This window comes from Paroedura picta, chromosome 7 (genome assembly GCF_049243985.1).
Source record: "Paroedura picta isolate Pp20150507F chromosome 7, Ppicta_v3.0, whole genome shotgun sequence".
NCBI lineage: Eukaryota > Metazoa > Chordata > Lepidosauria > Squamata > Gekkonidae > Paroedura > Paroedura picta.
The window spans coordinates 43,936,314-43,953,952 of NC_135375.1; the positions used below are offsets into that span (position 1 = coordinate 43,936,314).

The following is a 17,639-nucleotide window of genomic DNA, read 5'->3' on the forward strand; positions in this document are numbered from 1 at the left end:
AGAAGTTTACAGCATCTGCGTGATTGAGCAAGCATGTTGACTTTATCTTCATGGTGCTTCTGTAGTTAAGGGACCCATGGCACAGTCAGTGAAGACTTCTCTTGTGCAAGCCTGAAAGGAATATTATTTTGTTTTGTACAGTTTATATTCTTTTCATTTTTTTAAAAATAATAATCTGGCAAGATTAATCTTATTTTTTAAAAATAATAATCTTGGCAATTTAAAACATTCTTAACAGGCAGTTGTCAGATGGTAAGCACTAAACGACTAGTTTACCCGTAAACTGGAAGGTTAATTTTCTCTATACATTGACAGTGCAGGGAAGTAGCCAAAGACGTCTAAAATGGGGAACATCTGGGTTACTGGAGGGGAAAACAGAGAGAGGGCGAGTGCAGGTCATCCTATTAGCTATTGTCACTTTGCCTGTCAAGGCTTCATATTCTGAAAGAATTCGGTTTTACTCCATAATGTGGTTTACAATAAGATATAAAATATAATAAAATAAAGATTATAACATTTCTATAATTAATCAAACTAACAACAGCTGAAATCCAAAAGCTTACCGAAACAGAAATCTGCACCTGCTTCCTAGATATTGGCATCAAGAGATTGATATGGACCCTTGTGGGGAAGGCATTCAGTGATCTTGGTATCATCACTGAAATGGCACTGGCGATTGTTTTCAGCCACACCTCTGACAGTAGGAATATACTGCTAGTATGGGAAGTGTATGGAAAGGAAGGAAGAAGTGATCCTAGATTCAAACTGGTTAGGGATATAAATGTCAAAACTAGTACATGAAACTTGGCTACCAACCTGCTTTTGCAGGGTTAGGCGGGCAGTGAGAACTCAAGAACCCCCACTGCCCAACTCCTTCATTGCTGGCTTGGAGGGGGGGCAGTGGCAAGGACTCCCCCCCCCCATCCATCATCACTGGCAGGCCCTAGTGAAGCTTTCTCCCATTGCTGATGCAGAACCCTGTGTGGCTCCCAAGGTGTGTTGCCAGTGTAGCTTGGTCATGTGTTTTAAATTGAATTTTATATTTTATCAGTATTTTAAGTTTTTAATGTTCATTGTCTTGTAAACTCTGTTGGGGCAGAAAAGCAGTATTAAAATGTTATAAATAAATACACTTACTAAAAAAAAGTCCAAACGAAATAACAGCTGGACACCATTGGTTATCAGCTATGATTTTATTTATTTATTGGATTTCTAGACCACCACTCAGCCAGGCTGGCTCATGGCAGTTTGCAATAAAAATATTAAAAAGCATTAAAAACCCCAATGTAATTGGGTCAGTACAATTGGTAGAGTCAGCACAGTCAATGGCAGCAATAACACAATACCCTCTTCTCTCCTGTGGATCCTCCACTCTTCTGCTCCTAGTCTATATCCTCAATAGATGACCCCAAGCAATCTCCGCCTAGGGGGCTGATCAGGGGTGCTGATGGTTCAAACCTGTCCAATATATCAACTACAGCCCGTTCTGGACAATAACACATCTCTCTCTTGCAGACTTGTGGTGGCAGGTCTTTCCTTGCTTATGGCCACCCGACCAAAATAATTTTTTTAATCAATATCAATAGGACTCCTGCCTCAGAACCTGCAAGAAACCCAGATGCCAATGCACTTGGACATTACAGGATCTAATAACATCAGTCTTATATTATGGGTTCTTCCACTCATTCATCCAATCTAATATAGCACAAATGGGGCAAAACACTTAAAAGAGGAAGGATTCCTAATAGAGCTTTGGAAGGCCCATCTGCTGTTTGCCATGCTGTTGTTGCCACTTCCTGGTAGTCTACATAAGCAGGGTCAGCTCAGCAGCATCACATCTTTCTTTCACTCGGAGAGAAAACAGCCAACTATCAGATGTACACAGCACATAATGTCTACTTAGGGCCTCGTGGCATTTAAAACAGCTGCTGAAAAAGCAGCCAAACGTTTTATCTTTCTTTTAATTGAGACCTATTTTAAGTGTGGGGAAAAACTCTCAAAAGGTCTTCTTCCAGCTTTTTGCACTTCATTTAGTTAATAAAAGACACTGTTCGCTTGTTCTGTGTTGTTTCCTATATGGACCCAAATATTCAAATTCTTGCCAACCACAACATCCTCCTTTGCTGCCTTACTCATTGCAAGTGGGTGTATGTAGGTCTTCATTGTTCAAATTCCAGAAAGTGAGAAGCTGATGTGCATACAGAATATTTAGTAATTTATTTCATATCAATAGACTCTAAGATGTTCTGATACAATTTACTCAAAAGAAGAATTAGATATACTTTCTACACACACAGAAACATATAAAGAAAAGTAGAACATCACCTGTTAGTTTCTGCTTCACAGTTGATTTGCAAAGTATTTCATAAAATATTTTTTGTATTTACAAATTGTTATTTTCAAAGGTAAGTGTTTATGTTGTTTTGTTATCAATCAATGACATGCCTCTGGAAAGTTCACAGGGAGGGCATGGTGTTGATGGCTCTTTGATACTACTTATTTATTTATCACATTTGTAGACCGCCCTTCCCTGAGGCTCAGAGTAAACTGGCCCTGGAGTAAACTGCATCTGAAATCCTTCTTTATTTTTTTCTATTAGTTCCTGCTTATAAGAACTTAAAATGTCAGGGTTAACTTCAGAACAAAGATTTGGTTGCTGTTAGTACCAATAACATGTAAATTTGCTCAAAGTAGGGCATCATGCAATAGACATAATGGTCTCATCTGTATGAGAAACATTATTATTATTATTATTATTATTATCATCATCATCATCATCATCATCCTTTAATTTATATCCCGCCTCCCCCCAGAGGCTCGAGGCGGGTCACATAAAACCAATCCCCTAAAAACAGTAATAAGAACAATAAAACATAGTACATTAATCACAACAAGACAAGAAAAGAATGGTGGCCAGGTTCATGCAAACTAACCCAATTTCCATAACCCCACTAAAAGGAAGAAAAAAAGGGGGGGCTGATGGCGCACGCAACCGCCACATTTATGAGGGGGGGCGGATCTCCCTTGCTTTGTGGTCTTGATATGGATTCCAGTTCTATATCTGCCAGTAGAAAACAGCAAAAAGACCATAATCCAAAGAATATTAATTATTTATTATTTTCAATATTTGAGTAAGGGAAAATATAGAACCCCTTGGCGCAGAGTGGTAAGGCAGCCGTCTGACAGCTTTGCCCATAAGGCTGGGAGTTCAATCCCAGCAGCCGGCTCAAGGTTGACTCAGCCTTCCATCCTTCCGAGGTCGGTAAAATGAGTACCCAGCTTGCTGGGGGGTAAACGGTCATGACTGGGGAAGGCACTGGCAAACCACCCCGTATTGAGTCTGCCAAGAAAACGCTAGAGGGCGTCACCCCAAGGGTCAGACATGACTCGGTGCTTGCACAGGGGATACCTTTACCTTTACCTTTTATCACCCTTTCAACTTGTGAAGGAACCCTTGGGAAAACAGAATATCTTGATGGGCAAGTCACTCAGAATCCTACTGCAACCCCTCAGGACTAGAATGAAGTCTGACTCTTGTATTTACAACATTCAAACATGGTCAAGATGCTGCTATTGCCAAGTTCAGTCATTTCTGTTAGCTGGTTTCCAAAGATACTTGGCCACGAAAACAGGGCACAAATCCTCACAGCAAAGAAACTACTTCTCGTGAACATGCCATATTTTTAGCAAATCCTGAAGCGACAGTAAATCAACTGTAGCCCAGAGTTGAGCCTAGCTTGAAACAAGTTTGCCCCACTTCCCTTTTTCTCATTGTTCATGCAAAGTCTACAAAGTTCAGGGTAACTGTAGCTCATGGACATCTGGAGAGCCACAATTTGGCCACACCTGCTATAGTGTGATGAATGATTATTTCACAGAGAAGACCCACGTGTAGAGACTGGATAACTTAAAGATATTTTGTGCATGCTTGAGAAAGTAATTACCATATTGATATAAAGGCTGATGCCATATTATTTGGGGTAGACCCCCTTGGGACTTTGGCCAGGGGTCACGTCTTACTGCAATAAAAGTGTCCCTCTGCTATAAAAAAAAGGAAAAAAAGAATTAGTTTCCCAAGGAGCTTATAATGAGCTCATAAGTGAAGAAGTGTGCATGCACACAAAAGTTTATACCTTGAATAAAATGTTGTTAGTGTAAAAGGTGTCACTGGACTCAAACTTTGTTCCACTGCTTCAAACCAATACAGCTACCTAGGTGACTCTATCATGGATTGGTACTCCAAGGTATGCTCCAACTCTTAAGTCACCTCCTGCAACTCTGCTACTATCTCTTCTAAAAGTAGAAAAGCAAGTTTAGGGAAGAGCACAGGAAGGCCACAAGGTTTACATGAGCACAAGGATAGTGTGTGGATGTAAAAAAAAAAAAAGGGGGGGGGACAGTTTCCATGAACAGCAAAACTGGACAAGATACCAGTAAGGCAATGACCCAGCTACCATTTATTAGCAACCTTTCTATGATTAACCAAGCTGAAGACAATAATCTGAGAAAATAATTTAAAATTACAAAACATTATTTGTTTTAAAGAATTCAACATTTAAACTAAGAATTAAAACCACAAGACCAGACAGACACAATAAATTAACATAAATCTTCTACTTCCTTGAATGGAGGGATGCACGCTTCAGATTTCACAATAAAGGTAAAAAAATAAATGCCTGCAGTCATGGCCCCTTTTCAGATAAAGCAGAAGCGGCAACAGGGCCCTTGGAGGAACACCTGCTTCCTCTTTTCAAAGCTGGGAGAGAGTCATCCACTGCATTTAAGACACACACAAATAAACTACATTTAAGTCTCCAGTTACATAAAACAACTTGTCCTTCAGGATTGTTAATTTATCTTTCCTCCCCTTTCTCTACAAATGGCCATCCTACATAGCAATTTGTTGAAATAAAAGCACTTTAAAATTAAAAGTAAGCTATCTATACTGCATTGTGCTTCTGATCCACTGAGCTGGTGTGATGACTGCTCTTTGCTTAGGAGACTAAACAGTGTGTCATTCACAAGGCTGGCACCTCCTATTTGCAATGGCAAGTTCTTTATTCTCCAATCTGACTATAAATATGGGTGATATGTAAACAGGAGTTGAAATGCCCACCCCAATAAGCTTTGGACCTCACAGATCATCCATTGCCAGACTCTAGAGATGTGCCTAGTGCGGTGTTACCAGGAATGCCATACAGTTATATTGGTGAAAAACAGAACATAAGGAACTAGTGGCTACTGAATCCCAAAATAGGGTTTGTCAAGCTGAATCAATTCAGTCTCATTCACAATTCAACTTTTGGGAGAAAGGGGAAAGTTGTCAATTTACATGTATTAGTACTGTCAAGTTGCATCCAATTTATGATAACCCCAGCAAGGGTCTTTTCAAGACAAGTGAGATGCTGGAGTGGTTTGCCATTGCCTTTTTCTGTGGACTCTTCCTTTGTTTCTCCCATCCAAGTTCAGACCAATTAGCATCTAATGCCTGGCCAGATCAGGCTGTACCATGCCACCTTCCCCCTGTTTTAGCAGGGATTCAAATATCAGTGATAGAATGGCCATCTGTGAAAAGGCCAACAAAAATACAGAAGCTAAGGAGCTGGGATTCTGATGGCTACAGAGTAGGCAAAAGACTAAGTTACATGAAACATAGGTGGGGAATGAGACTGAGAAAGAAGGAAGGGAACATAGGGCCAATCAGAGCTCAGCAACACAGACTACTGAGTGTTCTGTGGACACAGCAAGAGCATTATTATGATTATTAATATCATTAATTTATATTGTAAATTTGTTTATGCTGGAATAAAATTTTATTCATCCTTAAAGTTGTTTCCAGTAAATAAAGTTAGTATCTGTTTTACTGAAGTTCATATCATCCAGTTGGAATCCTTCCTGTCTCCTGGCATGTCCAGGGCTTTGAGTAACTATGTTGTAAATAAGCATATATTATTGCATAACACACTTTGCACCTCTCCTATGTTTTCAGAGGCCAGTAGAACCCTTCATTCATATCTACTCAGCAAATTTCCTGGTTTTTCCCCCCCAGAAGGCAAGTTAGCCAATGCAGATCTCAGGGATTTTTAATAAATATTCTGGAATAATTGTATGTTTACACATTGTTAAATGTTCCATTTTCTTAGAAGAAGAGTTGGTTCTTATATGTCGCTTTTCTCTACGCGAAGGCATCTCAAAGTGGCTTACATTCGCCTTACTTTTCCTCTCCCCACAATGGACACCCTGTGGGGTGGGTGAGGCTGAGAGAGCCCTGATATTCCTGCTCGGTCAGAACACTTTTATCAGTGCTGTGATGAGCCCAAGGTCACCCAGTTGGTTGCATGTGGGGGAGCGCGGAATCAAACCCAGCTCGCCAGATTAGAAGTCAGTACTCCTAATTACTACACCAAGCTCGCTCTGATATACTAATGTCAGCATCCATCTGTTTTTTACTGTGTCATAGCAAAAGACTTTCCATTCTCATGTGTAAAATCTTCATAAAATATTTGGTGTTAAAAATTTCTCTGTCTTCCTAAAATTACTCTTGGCTTTTAAATAATCCTTTAATGTTACATGTAATATTAGTGGGTGAAATATGAAAGGGAGGTGATCATACACATAATCAAAATTTTATTTATTTCAAAGATTTTATACTGATTTCCAGTAAAAGAAGTCAGTTTAGAGAAATCATCAAACATCACCATAGTCAGCAGGATGAAATTTTTTTAGTGGGGAAATTCCATAATTGCTTAAAGAAAATTGAAAAAGAAAGACTTTTTAACTACTTTTGAGAGGATCTAATTTTTAAAATAAAATATTTATTTTGTTACCTTTATTTGACTATATACTACTCCATTCAAGCACAGAAAACACCTTGATAATATCTACTGACTATATGTGGTACACAAAAGAACAAAATACTCTTTGCTTAGAAACTGTAAAACCATTACAAGGGGGAAAGGTCAGAACTGACTGCTGCATAATTAAACACAAATACTGCACTTCCCCAATCTGTTCTGAAGCTTACACATATTATTCATAATTTTATGCATATTATACTTGGCTAGTTCAAAATTTGCTGCCTCTTACAGCGTACCAAAATTCACTAAGCAAACAAAGACCTCATCTGGCTTCATCATGAGAAGTATGACGTGAGCTGGTTGCCTTGGGTGGTGAATTTTTACCTTGTCCTCATTTCCATCATTGTGATGATCACCGCTTCTGTGCCTAACTTCACCAGGAATCAGATCAACTCCCCTCCACATCTCAAAGGAGTCTTTGAAGACAAGATGGTATCCTGGACATACCAAACAGAACTTCCTGAAATTTCTTGAGACACAAGAGTCTGGGAAGCCTCACTGGACATGAATAGCTTGCATGTGATTTAAAGTTGCCCAAGGATGGGAAGAAGCATTAGTTGCTCCAGTTCCTGGGCGGGGATGGTAGAAGGTGGTTACTCAGATGGAGTGGCCAGGCACTGAGATTTAAGGATACATTGTAAAGGGCAGCATTTTCAGATGACACCCTTTTTGAGCCATAACTGGGTGGTCTCCCTTGAGGCACTTTGTTGGGCACACATAGATCCTACTGTTGGGGTCAGTACTTCATTCTAGATACAGGTTTTCCTAGCCAGCATGGTGCAACAAGCCAGCTGCTGGAGAAGACATCCAAAGAGAAAATCTTGTCCCAAGACTGATGTTATTTGCCATCCTCCCATCTCTTGCATTTATAAAGACTAGAAATGACACTCAAGAAAGATGAAACATATTACTTTATACTTTATATATCATTTTATGTTGATTTAATTCTTTCATTTTTTTGATGATGAACTGGACTGTGAATGGAACATTTTCAAGTAACAGAACTTTGCAATTCATCATGACCGACATGACAACTTGATTGTTTAAAACTATGAGTCAAAGCAAAAGAAAATGTCTTCAGATGTGGAGCAAAGGTTGTCTGCCTTAACTTGAACACCAGATCCTGCTAAGAAAAGAATGTCAAGTTATGTGTGAGGCTCCACCTCCAACTCTGTAGTCAGTCAGTCTCTTTCACACACACACACCCCTCCCTGAGCTGTGTTCTCCTTGGCCTTTCCCCAGGAACCTGCCTTTAAAACTCCAGACAGCTTCACCACTTTCTCTGGGTATACCTGGCCTCTCCTTGAAGGATGGCAGTAATTTGTTCGTCCCCTGTTCTTTCTACTGGATAATTTCTCTTTCCCAGCTTGGTGTAGTGGTTAGGAATGCTGATTTCTAATCTGGCAAGCCGGGTTTGATTCCCCGCTCTCCCACATGCAGCCAACTGGGTAACGTTGGGCTTACCACAGCACAGATAAAGCTGTTCTGACTGAACAGGGCTCTTTCAGCTTCATGTATCTCACAGGGTGTCTGTTGTGGGGAGAGGAAAGGGAAGGCGATTGTAAGCTGCTTTGAGATTTCCTCTGGAAAGAACCAACGCTGCTGCTGCTTCATCTATCTACCCTCTCTACACCAGGGGCTTGGCTGGGGTAGGTTGCTATTCCTCAATCCCTGCCCATGTGTTCCTCTGGCCTTCCCAAGCTTCTGGGCTTGGGCTGCTGTTGGACTTACTTGCGCTTCCTGGCTCTGCCCTGTCTTCTGCACCAGGGGCAGAGGCTGCTGTCTTCCCTGGGCCACTCCAATGATGGTCCACACCTGGTTCTTCTACGTGCCCTCTCTGGTGGCAGATAAAAGTCCAGTGTGTTGACTCTCATTCTTCCCCTGTCCCAGCCCCATTGGCCCTGGTTGCTCCAGGCCCAACATCACTTCCCTCACTTATTTTACAGATGTTTCACCATGCCTTTGACCACAAATAGAATTGGTATCTTACTTCCAATATAAATAGGTTCAGAGTGACCTGAATATTTCTAGGATGGTATATAGACAAGTTCCCTCACCCCCTCATGCTACATTGAATTACTATTGTACAATTGACATAACCCTCCTTGCTGCAATGACGGTGTGTGCACACCTACAATACCCGAGCAGCAGTGTGGCACACTGTGGAGTAATGCTAATCTGGAAACCAACCCCAAATCTCCAGGTATTCCCTACATGCTAATAACCCTAATAGATATGTTAAGCTTATAGAAAATCAGTCAAGTGGCATTAAATGCAGAAGACCAGATCAGACAGGCAACAATAACTCCACAGATTTACTGCCAGGTATATTTTTTGAAGTCAGATCCTTAGCAGGTTGGGGTATGGTGTAAAAATATGATATAGCAGTCTTGCTGACTCTAGACATGTCTGTGTGTGGTCATTGACTAGGTGAGAGATGTATTATGATTATGATTATTATATTTGTTACCCGCCACTTCCAAGCAGGCTCGTGGCGGGTTATAAGTGTCCAGTTAAAACTCCGATTAAAAACCCCATTAAAATGGACAAGTAATACTGATACAAAACCAACAACCCAACAACATGGCAGAACCCCGCCCCCATCCCCAACTCCTATTACTACCTCCAGAGAGAGGAGGAAAGATAAGATACCCAAAAGTTGTAGCTAGACACCAGGGGGGCCCATCGATCTTTCCTCCACTGCCCCAGCCTCAACCGTAGACCTGGCGGAAGAACCCCATTTTGCAGGCCCTGTGGAATGCTGAAAGGTTCTGCAGGGTCTGCAATTCACCTGGGAGCTCATTCCACCAGGTTGGGGGAAGGACTGAAAAGGCCCTGGCCCTGGTTGAGGCCAGGCGTACTTCTCTGTGGCCGGGAACGACCAGTAAATTATCACCCGCAGAGCGTAAGGCCCTGCAGGGGGCATAGGGTGATAGGCGGTCCCTTAGGTATGTGGATCTCAACCCGCATAAGGCTTTGAAGGTTAATACCAACACCTTGAACCGGATCCGGACAGCAACTGGCAACCAATGCAGCTGTCTCAGGACAGGCTGGATGTGGGCCCTCCATGGTGTTCCTGTGAGGACACTAGCAGCTGCACTTTGTACCAGCTGGAGTCTCCGGATCAAGGACAAGGGCAGGCCTGCATAGAGTGAGTTACAGAGGTCTATTCTGAAGGTGACCATCACATGGATCACTGTTGCCAGGTGCTCAGGGGACAGGTAGGGTGCTAGTAGCCGAATTTGGTGGAAATGATAAAATGCCTGGCCAGCTACCTTCTTGACCTGCACCTCCATAGGGAGTCATCAGTGGTCACACCCAAGCCTGAGACGCGCTCGTAAATTGCATCCCTGCCAGGGTTGATAGTCGCGCTTCCTGCCCTGGCCCCCTACTTCCCAGCCACAGGACCTCCATCTTGGAGGGGTTGAGTTTCAGACGACTCTGCTCGAGCCATTCACTCACCGCTTCTAAACATCTGGCAAATGGTTCGGGCGGGGGGCTGTCCAGATGGCCATCCATGAGGAGATAGAGCTGGGTGTCATCTACATACTGATAACAACCCAGCCCGAATCCATGTACCAGCTGGGCCAGAGGGTGAATGTAATAAATGACTGAACAAATATTCCCCTAGTTTTTATTCTGGTGAACACAAGGAATGTTTTTATTCCTATTTAGGACACTATCAGTTCATAGACACTAAAATACATATTTGGGCTTAGAGAGAAAGCAACATACTTTATTTGGAGATTTATGAAAATATCACTGATTTCCCATTAATTTCTTTAAAGTCTCACCAGGGCATTTGGGAGACCCACCTAGCTCAGTAGGTTGGCTGGCTTGTTTTTCTGAGTTCTTCCCTGCCCAAAAAGTCAATATTATTCAAGACAGCTGGTTTTGTATGTTTGTCAAATTGTGAAAACAGAAAGTGAACACTTATCAGAGAGTGTTGTATCTCCCTTCTCTCCACCACAACCTTTCTCTCTGCAACTACGCCAGACTATAGTAAAATCCCCCTCCTTTTTTGTTTTGGCATCCAGCCTTACTTGGAGACCTCCAAACTTGTACACTGTGCTGTGTTTAGTTCATCAGTATTACATGCTTTTCCTTTTACTATGGACCAATACCTTTTATAATAAATCATGTAGATTATAAGTCATCAGCAGATCTTTGCAGCAGGGAATTTGCCAAGAACAATTACCGGCCTTGGTTAGGAGAGAATACAACTAGGATCTGATAAATTTCTACTTGTTTCCCCTGCACCCTCAACAGCTATGTGACAAAAAGAGATCCAACTAGTGAAACCTTTCTCATCAATACTCTGCATGCTAGGGGGGAAACCTTGCCCTGAATTTTACCTGTGCAACACCTCTTAAAGGTAAAGGCATCCTGCTAAATAAAAAGGTTGCCAAATCTTATGGCATGCCTGTAAAACATGACCCAGACATTATGTAATTGTTCTGACATACTGAAATGTGTAGATTATGCTTTGAAATTGAAAGAGGATGGTGGGAGACAAGAAAGCATACTCCTGATAATTTGACACAAAATGTAATTTATATTTGTGTGTGTGTGTGTGTACACACACACATATTTAAAAAATAGCACCCTTTGAGTTCATAATCAGGGGCATTACGTGTTAAAAGGTCCAAATATATTTAGAATGAATTTCCTTTTGAGTTCAATGGGATTGGATCAACTGTGGTTATTACTGTAGCCGAATCCGGTTCTAATCCGATTATGGTTGCAATTCAAGCACACATACAGAAGAAGAAACCTCACACAACACAGTTACTTTCGCGTAACTAGGCTCTGGGATTCCAGTGAGGGATGGCGAAGAAGCAAGTAAAATGAGCGCTGGTGGAGCTCGGGCCCCAACGCGAAGGCGTGTCAGCGTGCCTAGCATCAACAACACTGTCTTCTTGGGGGCATGGCGGAGACGCCGCCGACAGCGCGCTTCAAACCCACAGGAGGCGGCCGCGAAAGTGGCTGCCCTGCCTGAAGTGGCCCAGCCCTAGCAAGGGGAGGGGTTGCAAGAAGCCCCAAAGCAGAAAATGGTCGACTGAGGGCCGCGCGGAAGGCGAAGCGTGCAAGGCTCGAGAGGGAACGGCCTTCTCCAGCCCCCGCGTCACCCGGGCTGTTGCTGTCGTTCTGCCATTAGCAGCGGGGACTGGTGCTGCACGAAACGGGTCCGCGAGAGCAGAACCAGCAGGAGCAGCCGCGGTAGCATCATGAAGCAGCACCAGCTCCTGCTGCTGCTGTTGCTGCTACCCCGGGAGGAGGTGGGGGGAAAGAAGCCGGAGTGAGGAGGAGCCGCAGCGGCGCGTCCTGCCCTCCTTTTTTGGGCTTTCGGTCGCCCGGCGGCAGGAAAATGGAGCCCTTCCCCAGTAACGGTGAGTACAAGCAAGCCCCTCTCTCGGCTCGGTGGGCGCGCCGACTGTAACGCGACGCCTCGCCTCCTGTCAGAGCGTTTTCTGAAAGCAGCAAGCGACTGGCCCTCCGGCTGCAGTCGAGGAGGGGCCATATTCCGCCTCGGCCGAGAAGAGAAACTTGCTGCATCTACCAGGCCGCACAGCCTTGAGCAGCCTGAAGGTCAAGGGTCCCGTCCCCAAAGCGAGCAGCGGGAGGAAGGCGGCGCCCCCGTGCCCTCAGGCCGAACGGAGGGGAAAGTTTGGCGGAAGGACAGCTCCTCTATCTGAGCTGCGACTATTGAGTCAAGAGCTCCTTACGTGGAAAACAAAAATGCTTCGCCTCTCTGTCTTGAGAGCTGAGCAAATTTAGAGCCCAGTGGCATCTTTAAGACTAACCAAGTTTAGTTCAAGGTAAGAGCTTTCGTGTGCACGCACACTTCCTCAGAGACACGGAAGCTCATGGCTTGAATTAAACTGCGTTGGTCATAAAGGTGCCACTGGACTCTAGATTTGTTCTGCTGCTTCAGACCAACACGGCTACCTGCTGGAATCTTGTTTTGAGAGTTGCCATGTGATCCTTTTTAAAGGAGGGTGCTCAGTCCTTTGTTTGTTTGTTTGTTTGAATTGGGAGTGACCTGAAATAGGTTCTCATAATCTCAAACTAAACCAGCGCTAGGTAAAGTGACACTCACTTCCACTTGTTGGCACTTCCCTCAGAAAGGCACGTGGGAACCACACAGGTAGTCAGCTCCCATGCCAGGGAGCTCCTACGTTCACATTTGACTCTCATTTGGAGGAGCGGTGATAGGATGGAAGCTTGAGAGAGGCTGGCTGTCCCCACTAGGTCAGCAAAGTTAGTTGTGCTGGTGGGTTGGGGTGTCCATAGGAGCTAAATAGACTGATACTGCATCCTCTCCACTTCTAATCTGTAGCGTAACCCATATCACAGTCACTAGTGTTGTAACACTTATAAAAGAGAAGCAAGGCTAGCATCAGTTTTGGCTTCAGTAGGATTTCGCCTTCCCATTTCTTCAAGTGACATTCCATAGGGGCTTTATTAAGATGCAACAGAAGTTTTGCTATTTACATAAGAACTGATATTCTTGATGTAGTGTAACAAGAATCTGTTTTTTTTTTTAATCCTGCTCTTCCTGGGTGGCATACATGGCATGCATTTCTATCCTTTGATCAGGTGGAGAGTGACAGATTTATTTCTTTATGAAAACATTTATAGTCTGCCTTTCCTTGTGATTCAAGTGACTGACCAAAGATCATACAGTGAGGTTCATGACTGAATAGCAGTTTCAGTCCATACTTTCTCATACGAAAAACGCCCAAGAAATACTTTCTCTAGCTTAATTCAGCTATACTTAAGCTGGTCCCAATAGACCTGTAAAAGGGGGCTCCTCCGCCATGCATTTGGTTGAGGTCGACCCGAACCACCAGTTCCCATTAGCCCCTCGAGCCTCCCTCCTATGGCCCAACCCACTGGTCCATCAGTGTTTTATCATTCTATAATGTTGTTTATTGTTATCACTATATTATTACTATAAATTGAGTTATCTGTATCATTCCCATTTTATGTAAACCGTCCTGAGCCTTTGGGAAGGGCAATATATAAATACTAGTAATCAAGCCCACTGTATGATTAATACAGCGGGCGCTAGGCACTTACGTGGTTGTGGGCGCAGCGTGGTGGCGGGCTTGCGGCGGCGGTGGGGGGCTGCCCCGGGCGGCGGTCTGTTTAGCGGCGTCCTGATGCGGCGGGGGCTGCCCTGGGTGGTGGTCTTTCGGCCGCGTCAGGCCGCCGGGCAGGGAGCCCCCGGCAGCCACGCTCTGCGCGACTGCCGGAGGCTCCCTCGGGCGGCGGCCTGATGCGGCGAGAGGTGCTTTGCGCCTCTCGCCACGTCAGGCCGGGAGCAACTGCGAGCCGCGCTGCGCGCGGCTCACAATTGCTGGGGCTGGGAATCAGAGGGACCAATCGGCAGGCGCAAAGCGCCTGCCGATTGGTCCCTCCAATTGTCTGTCCTGAGGAAGGGTCCAATCCGGACCCTTCCTCATCATGGACACATCCCGCCTTAGAACTGCTTACCCATTTATTTAGTCTGTGGCGCCCGCGGTGCCACGGGCGGTTTAAAGATAATAAATACATTCCCATGGGCCTCGAGGGGTTTGCCGAAACTCTCGAGGGGATCTGTGGCCTTTCCCCTCCTTCCTTAATAGACTTGGCTGCAATCTAGGGAACTAGCCACTCCCACTGCTCCTTTCCCTGCCCCTGAGTGCACCTGGGAAAGGGTGGAGCCTGCATGCCTAGTTTTTCCTCAGACTGCCTCCCCCCCCAGTCCTCATACCTATCTGTTAACATGGATGGTGATGTCACTTCTGGGGGGCATGGCAGGGAGGTGTGGCCATGTGACACCACTTCCAGGGTTCCTCAAAGCCTGAAAAATTGTTTCAGGGGCTCTTCCATGGTCAGGTTGAAAAATACTGCAATAGAATTTTTTGCAACTGCAAGAACAGCTGAGCAGCTTTAGAGCAAAAAGTTAACTGTTGTCACCAGCTGATGTTTTGGGGAAGTCTTTTGAGGCAGGATGTAAGATTAGCTTAGAGGAAGCAGCAGGTATAACTGTTCTATATCTTGGAAAAAAACAGTCACTTTCTAGCATTTTAAAATGAGATGTGTTAAGTATCTTGGTAAGTTTTGTTTCACTGAGGAAAATGTCATGCAAAGATGACAACTATGATATGTTCATACAGCATTGACTTTTTTGTAGTCTTGTTGATATGCTTAAAAAAGTCGAGCAAAGCATAGCGCAATAAAAACTTGTGACTTCACATTTTGTAATAATGAACACTGTATTGCTCAAAGGTAATGCATGAAAATAATGGGGAGGAAACACTACATTAGAAAGTGTCAATTTTTTATTAGGGGCCTGTACTCTGGCCAGTTGGATAGAACCTCTTGTGGTGCAGAGTGGCAAGGCAGCATGTCTGCCAAGTAAACGCTCGAGGGCGTAACCCCAAGGGTCAGACATGACCCGGTGCTTGCACAGTAAAGGTGATACCTTTACTCTGGTATCACAAACGTATGAGTGAGCTTGTGAACTCCGTACAACTCTTTATGAGGTCAATTGTTAGGGGAAATTCTCAACAATACCTTTGACTCCTCTACCTGCTTAAAAAAAATCATATCCATCATAACTCATCTGTTCTGTTCCATCTGTTAAGGAATGTAAAAGCTTGCTAGTTCATTTTGTAATGTTCTTTATTAGGCCTTCAATCTTTTGATTAAGTGAACTGGACTTTCCAACTTAGCTGCTTATACTTTTTGCACATGTTAAGTCTGCATTTACTAAGATGGGGGGGGGGGGTAGAAGCACATGAAGGAGAGATAAAGGACCAGTTCTTCCTGCATGTGTACCACATGGTGTTTGCTTTACTTGCTAAGCAATTGTAGGGCCTGGAACCAAGGTAGGAAAAAATAATCAGCACACAAGTCTCTAACCAGAAGGCCCACTGGCTGTTGCAGAGTGGTTTATGCATCCCCTGGAAATCTCATGGTTTAGGCCATAGCTAATGGCTTACTTTCTGGTGCTTTTCCTAGCTTACATACTTTTTCTTGGACTGAAAAAAACTTGGTAATAGACCAGGAGAGAAGAGGCTTGAGTTATCTTTCATTACTCAGTTGTATCTCTCATTAAAGAAAAGTTGGGGACCACTAGCTGAGGTGGCACTTGAAGGAATAGATTCTTGCCAGTTCTCCCCTGTCATTTTACCTATAGAGTAATTAATTTATTTATTAGTTATAGACCACCTTTCTCACTGAAATTTAAGTCAGATCACACCTTATAAATCAAAAATGATAGTATCTACTCTGCAGAAATCTGCAGTAGAGCTGGAACAAAGCATAAGCATTTAAATAAAGGTAAAGGTATCCCCTGTGCAAGCACTGAGTCATGTCTGACCCTTGGGGTGATGCCCTCTAGCGTTTTCATGGCAGACTCAATACGGGGTGGTTTGCCAGTCATTACCGTTTACTCCCCAGCAAGCTGGGTACTCATTTTACCAACCCCGGAAGGATGGAAGGCTGAGTCAACCTTGAGCCAGTTGCTGGGATCGAACTCCCAGCCTCATGGTCAGAGCTTCAGACAGCATGTTGGCTGTCTTACTACCCTGCGCCACAAGAGACTAAGCATTTAAATAGGACACATTAAATGATACAGAAATTCTATATTAAGAGTATACTTAATAGCACCAGTACATACTCACTGGGAAGGCAGTATAAAAAATTAATAATCAATACTACACACAGTGTTACCAAAGCATCTTACTGAACCATTTAATTACAGTCTAGTTCTATTACCAGTGTAAAAAATACTGTTCTACATAGTTCTCAGAAAGACAGAAGAGTTGAGCCTTCCAAATCTCATTAGGCAGGCCATTCCATAAGGTTTGGGGGTGGGGGAGAGGGGGATGACCTCCGTCGCCAGTTGGATAGAGGCGAGTCAGCTGTGCTGCTTCTTTTGAACCTGTTGGTGGCCTTTGATATCGTGGATCACGAGCTACTGGTCCACCGCCTCACTGGCATGGGGATACAAAGTACAGAACTGGAGCCAGAGGGTTGCGGTGGGGGACGAGTTCTCATGACCCTATAGACCCCCTTGCGGGGTCCCTCAGGGCGCGGTCCTCTTCCCCATATTGTTCAACATCTTCATGCGCCCTCTGGCCCAACTGGTACAGAGTTTTGAGCTGGACTGCCATCAGTACGCTGATGACACCAAGCTCTATTTCCTTATGGACAGCCACCTGGACTCCCCACCAGAACCATTTGCCAGATGTTATGCTCTGGGTGAGAATTTATTGGTCGTTCCCGGCCCTAAGAAAGTGTGTCTAGCCTCAACCAGGGCCAGGACCTTTTCAGTCCTGGCCCCTACCTGGTGGAATGAGCTCCTGGGTGAGCTGCAGGCCCTTCGGGATTTGACAGCTTTTTGCATGGCCTGTAAAACAGAGCTCTTCCACCAGGCTTTTGGTTGAGGCTGGGGTCAGTGAATGAGATCCATTGCCCCCCCCCCCCAGGTTTAGAAGCTACATCACTCCCTCTTTTTTGTCCTGCCGCTCTGGTACTGGGGGGTGGGAATAAGATTGTTTTCCGCCATGTTGGGATTTTTAGTCTTTTAATGGGTATTTTAATGGGGCAAGACTATTGTTACCTGCCACGAGCCTCGCAGGGAGTGGCGGGAAATAAATATAATAATAATAATAATAATTAATAATAATAATAATAAATGTATGTCTACAGGCAGTTGTTGCTAGTTCCCAATTGAAGGATATTAGTTGCAGCAGGCCCTGCCCAGATGATTGAAGCTGTCATGGC

General features: G+C 44.1%; 1 protein-coding gene across 1 annotated transcript in view; it reads left to right on the forward strand.

Moving 5' to 3' along the window:
• Positions 1-11,775: 11,775 nt before the first annotated feature.
• LNPEP (leucyl and cystinyl aminopeptidase) overlaps positions 11,776-17,639 on the forward strand; it is a 51,522-nt gene continuing 45,658 nt past the window's right edge. The window contains exon 1 of the mRNA XM_077347675.1: positions 11,776-12,247. Within this exon, the coding sequence (XP_077203790.1) occupies positions 12,226-12,247 (22 nt within the window). The 5' untranslated portion in view covers positions 11,776-12,225. The remainder of the gene's footprint in view (positions 12,248-17,639) is intronic.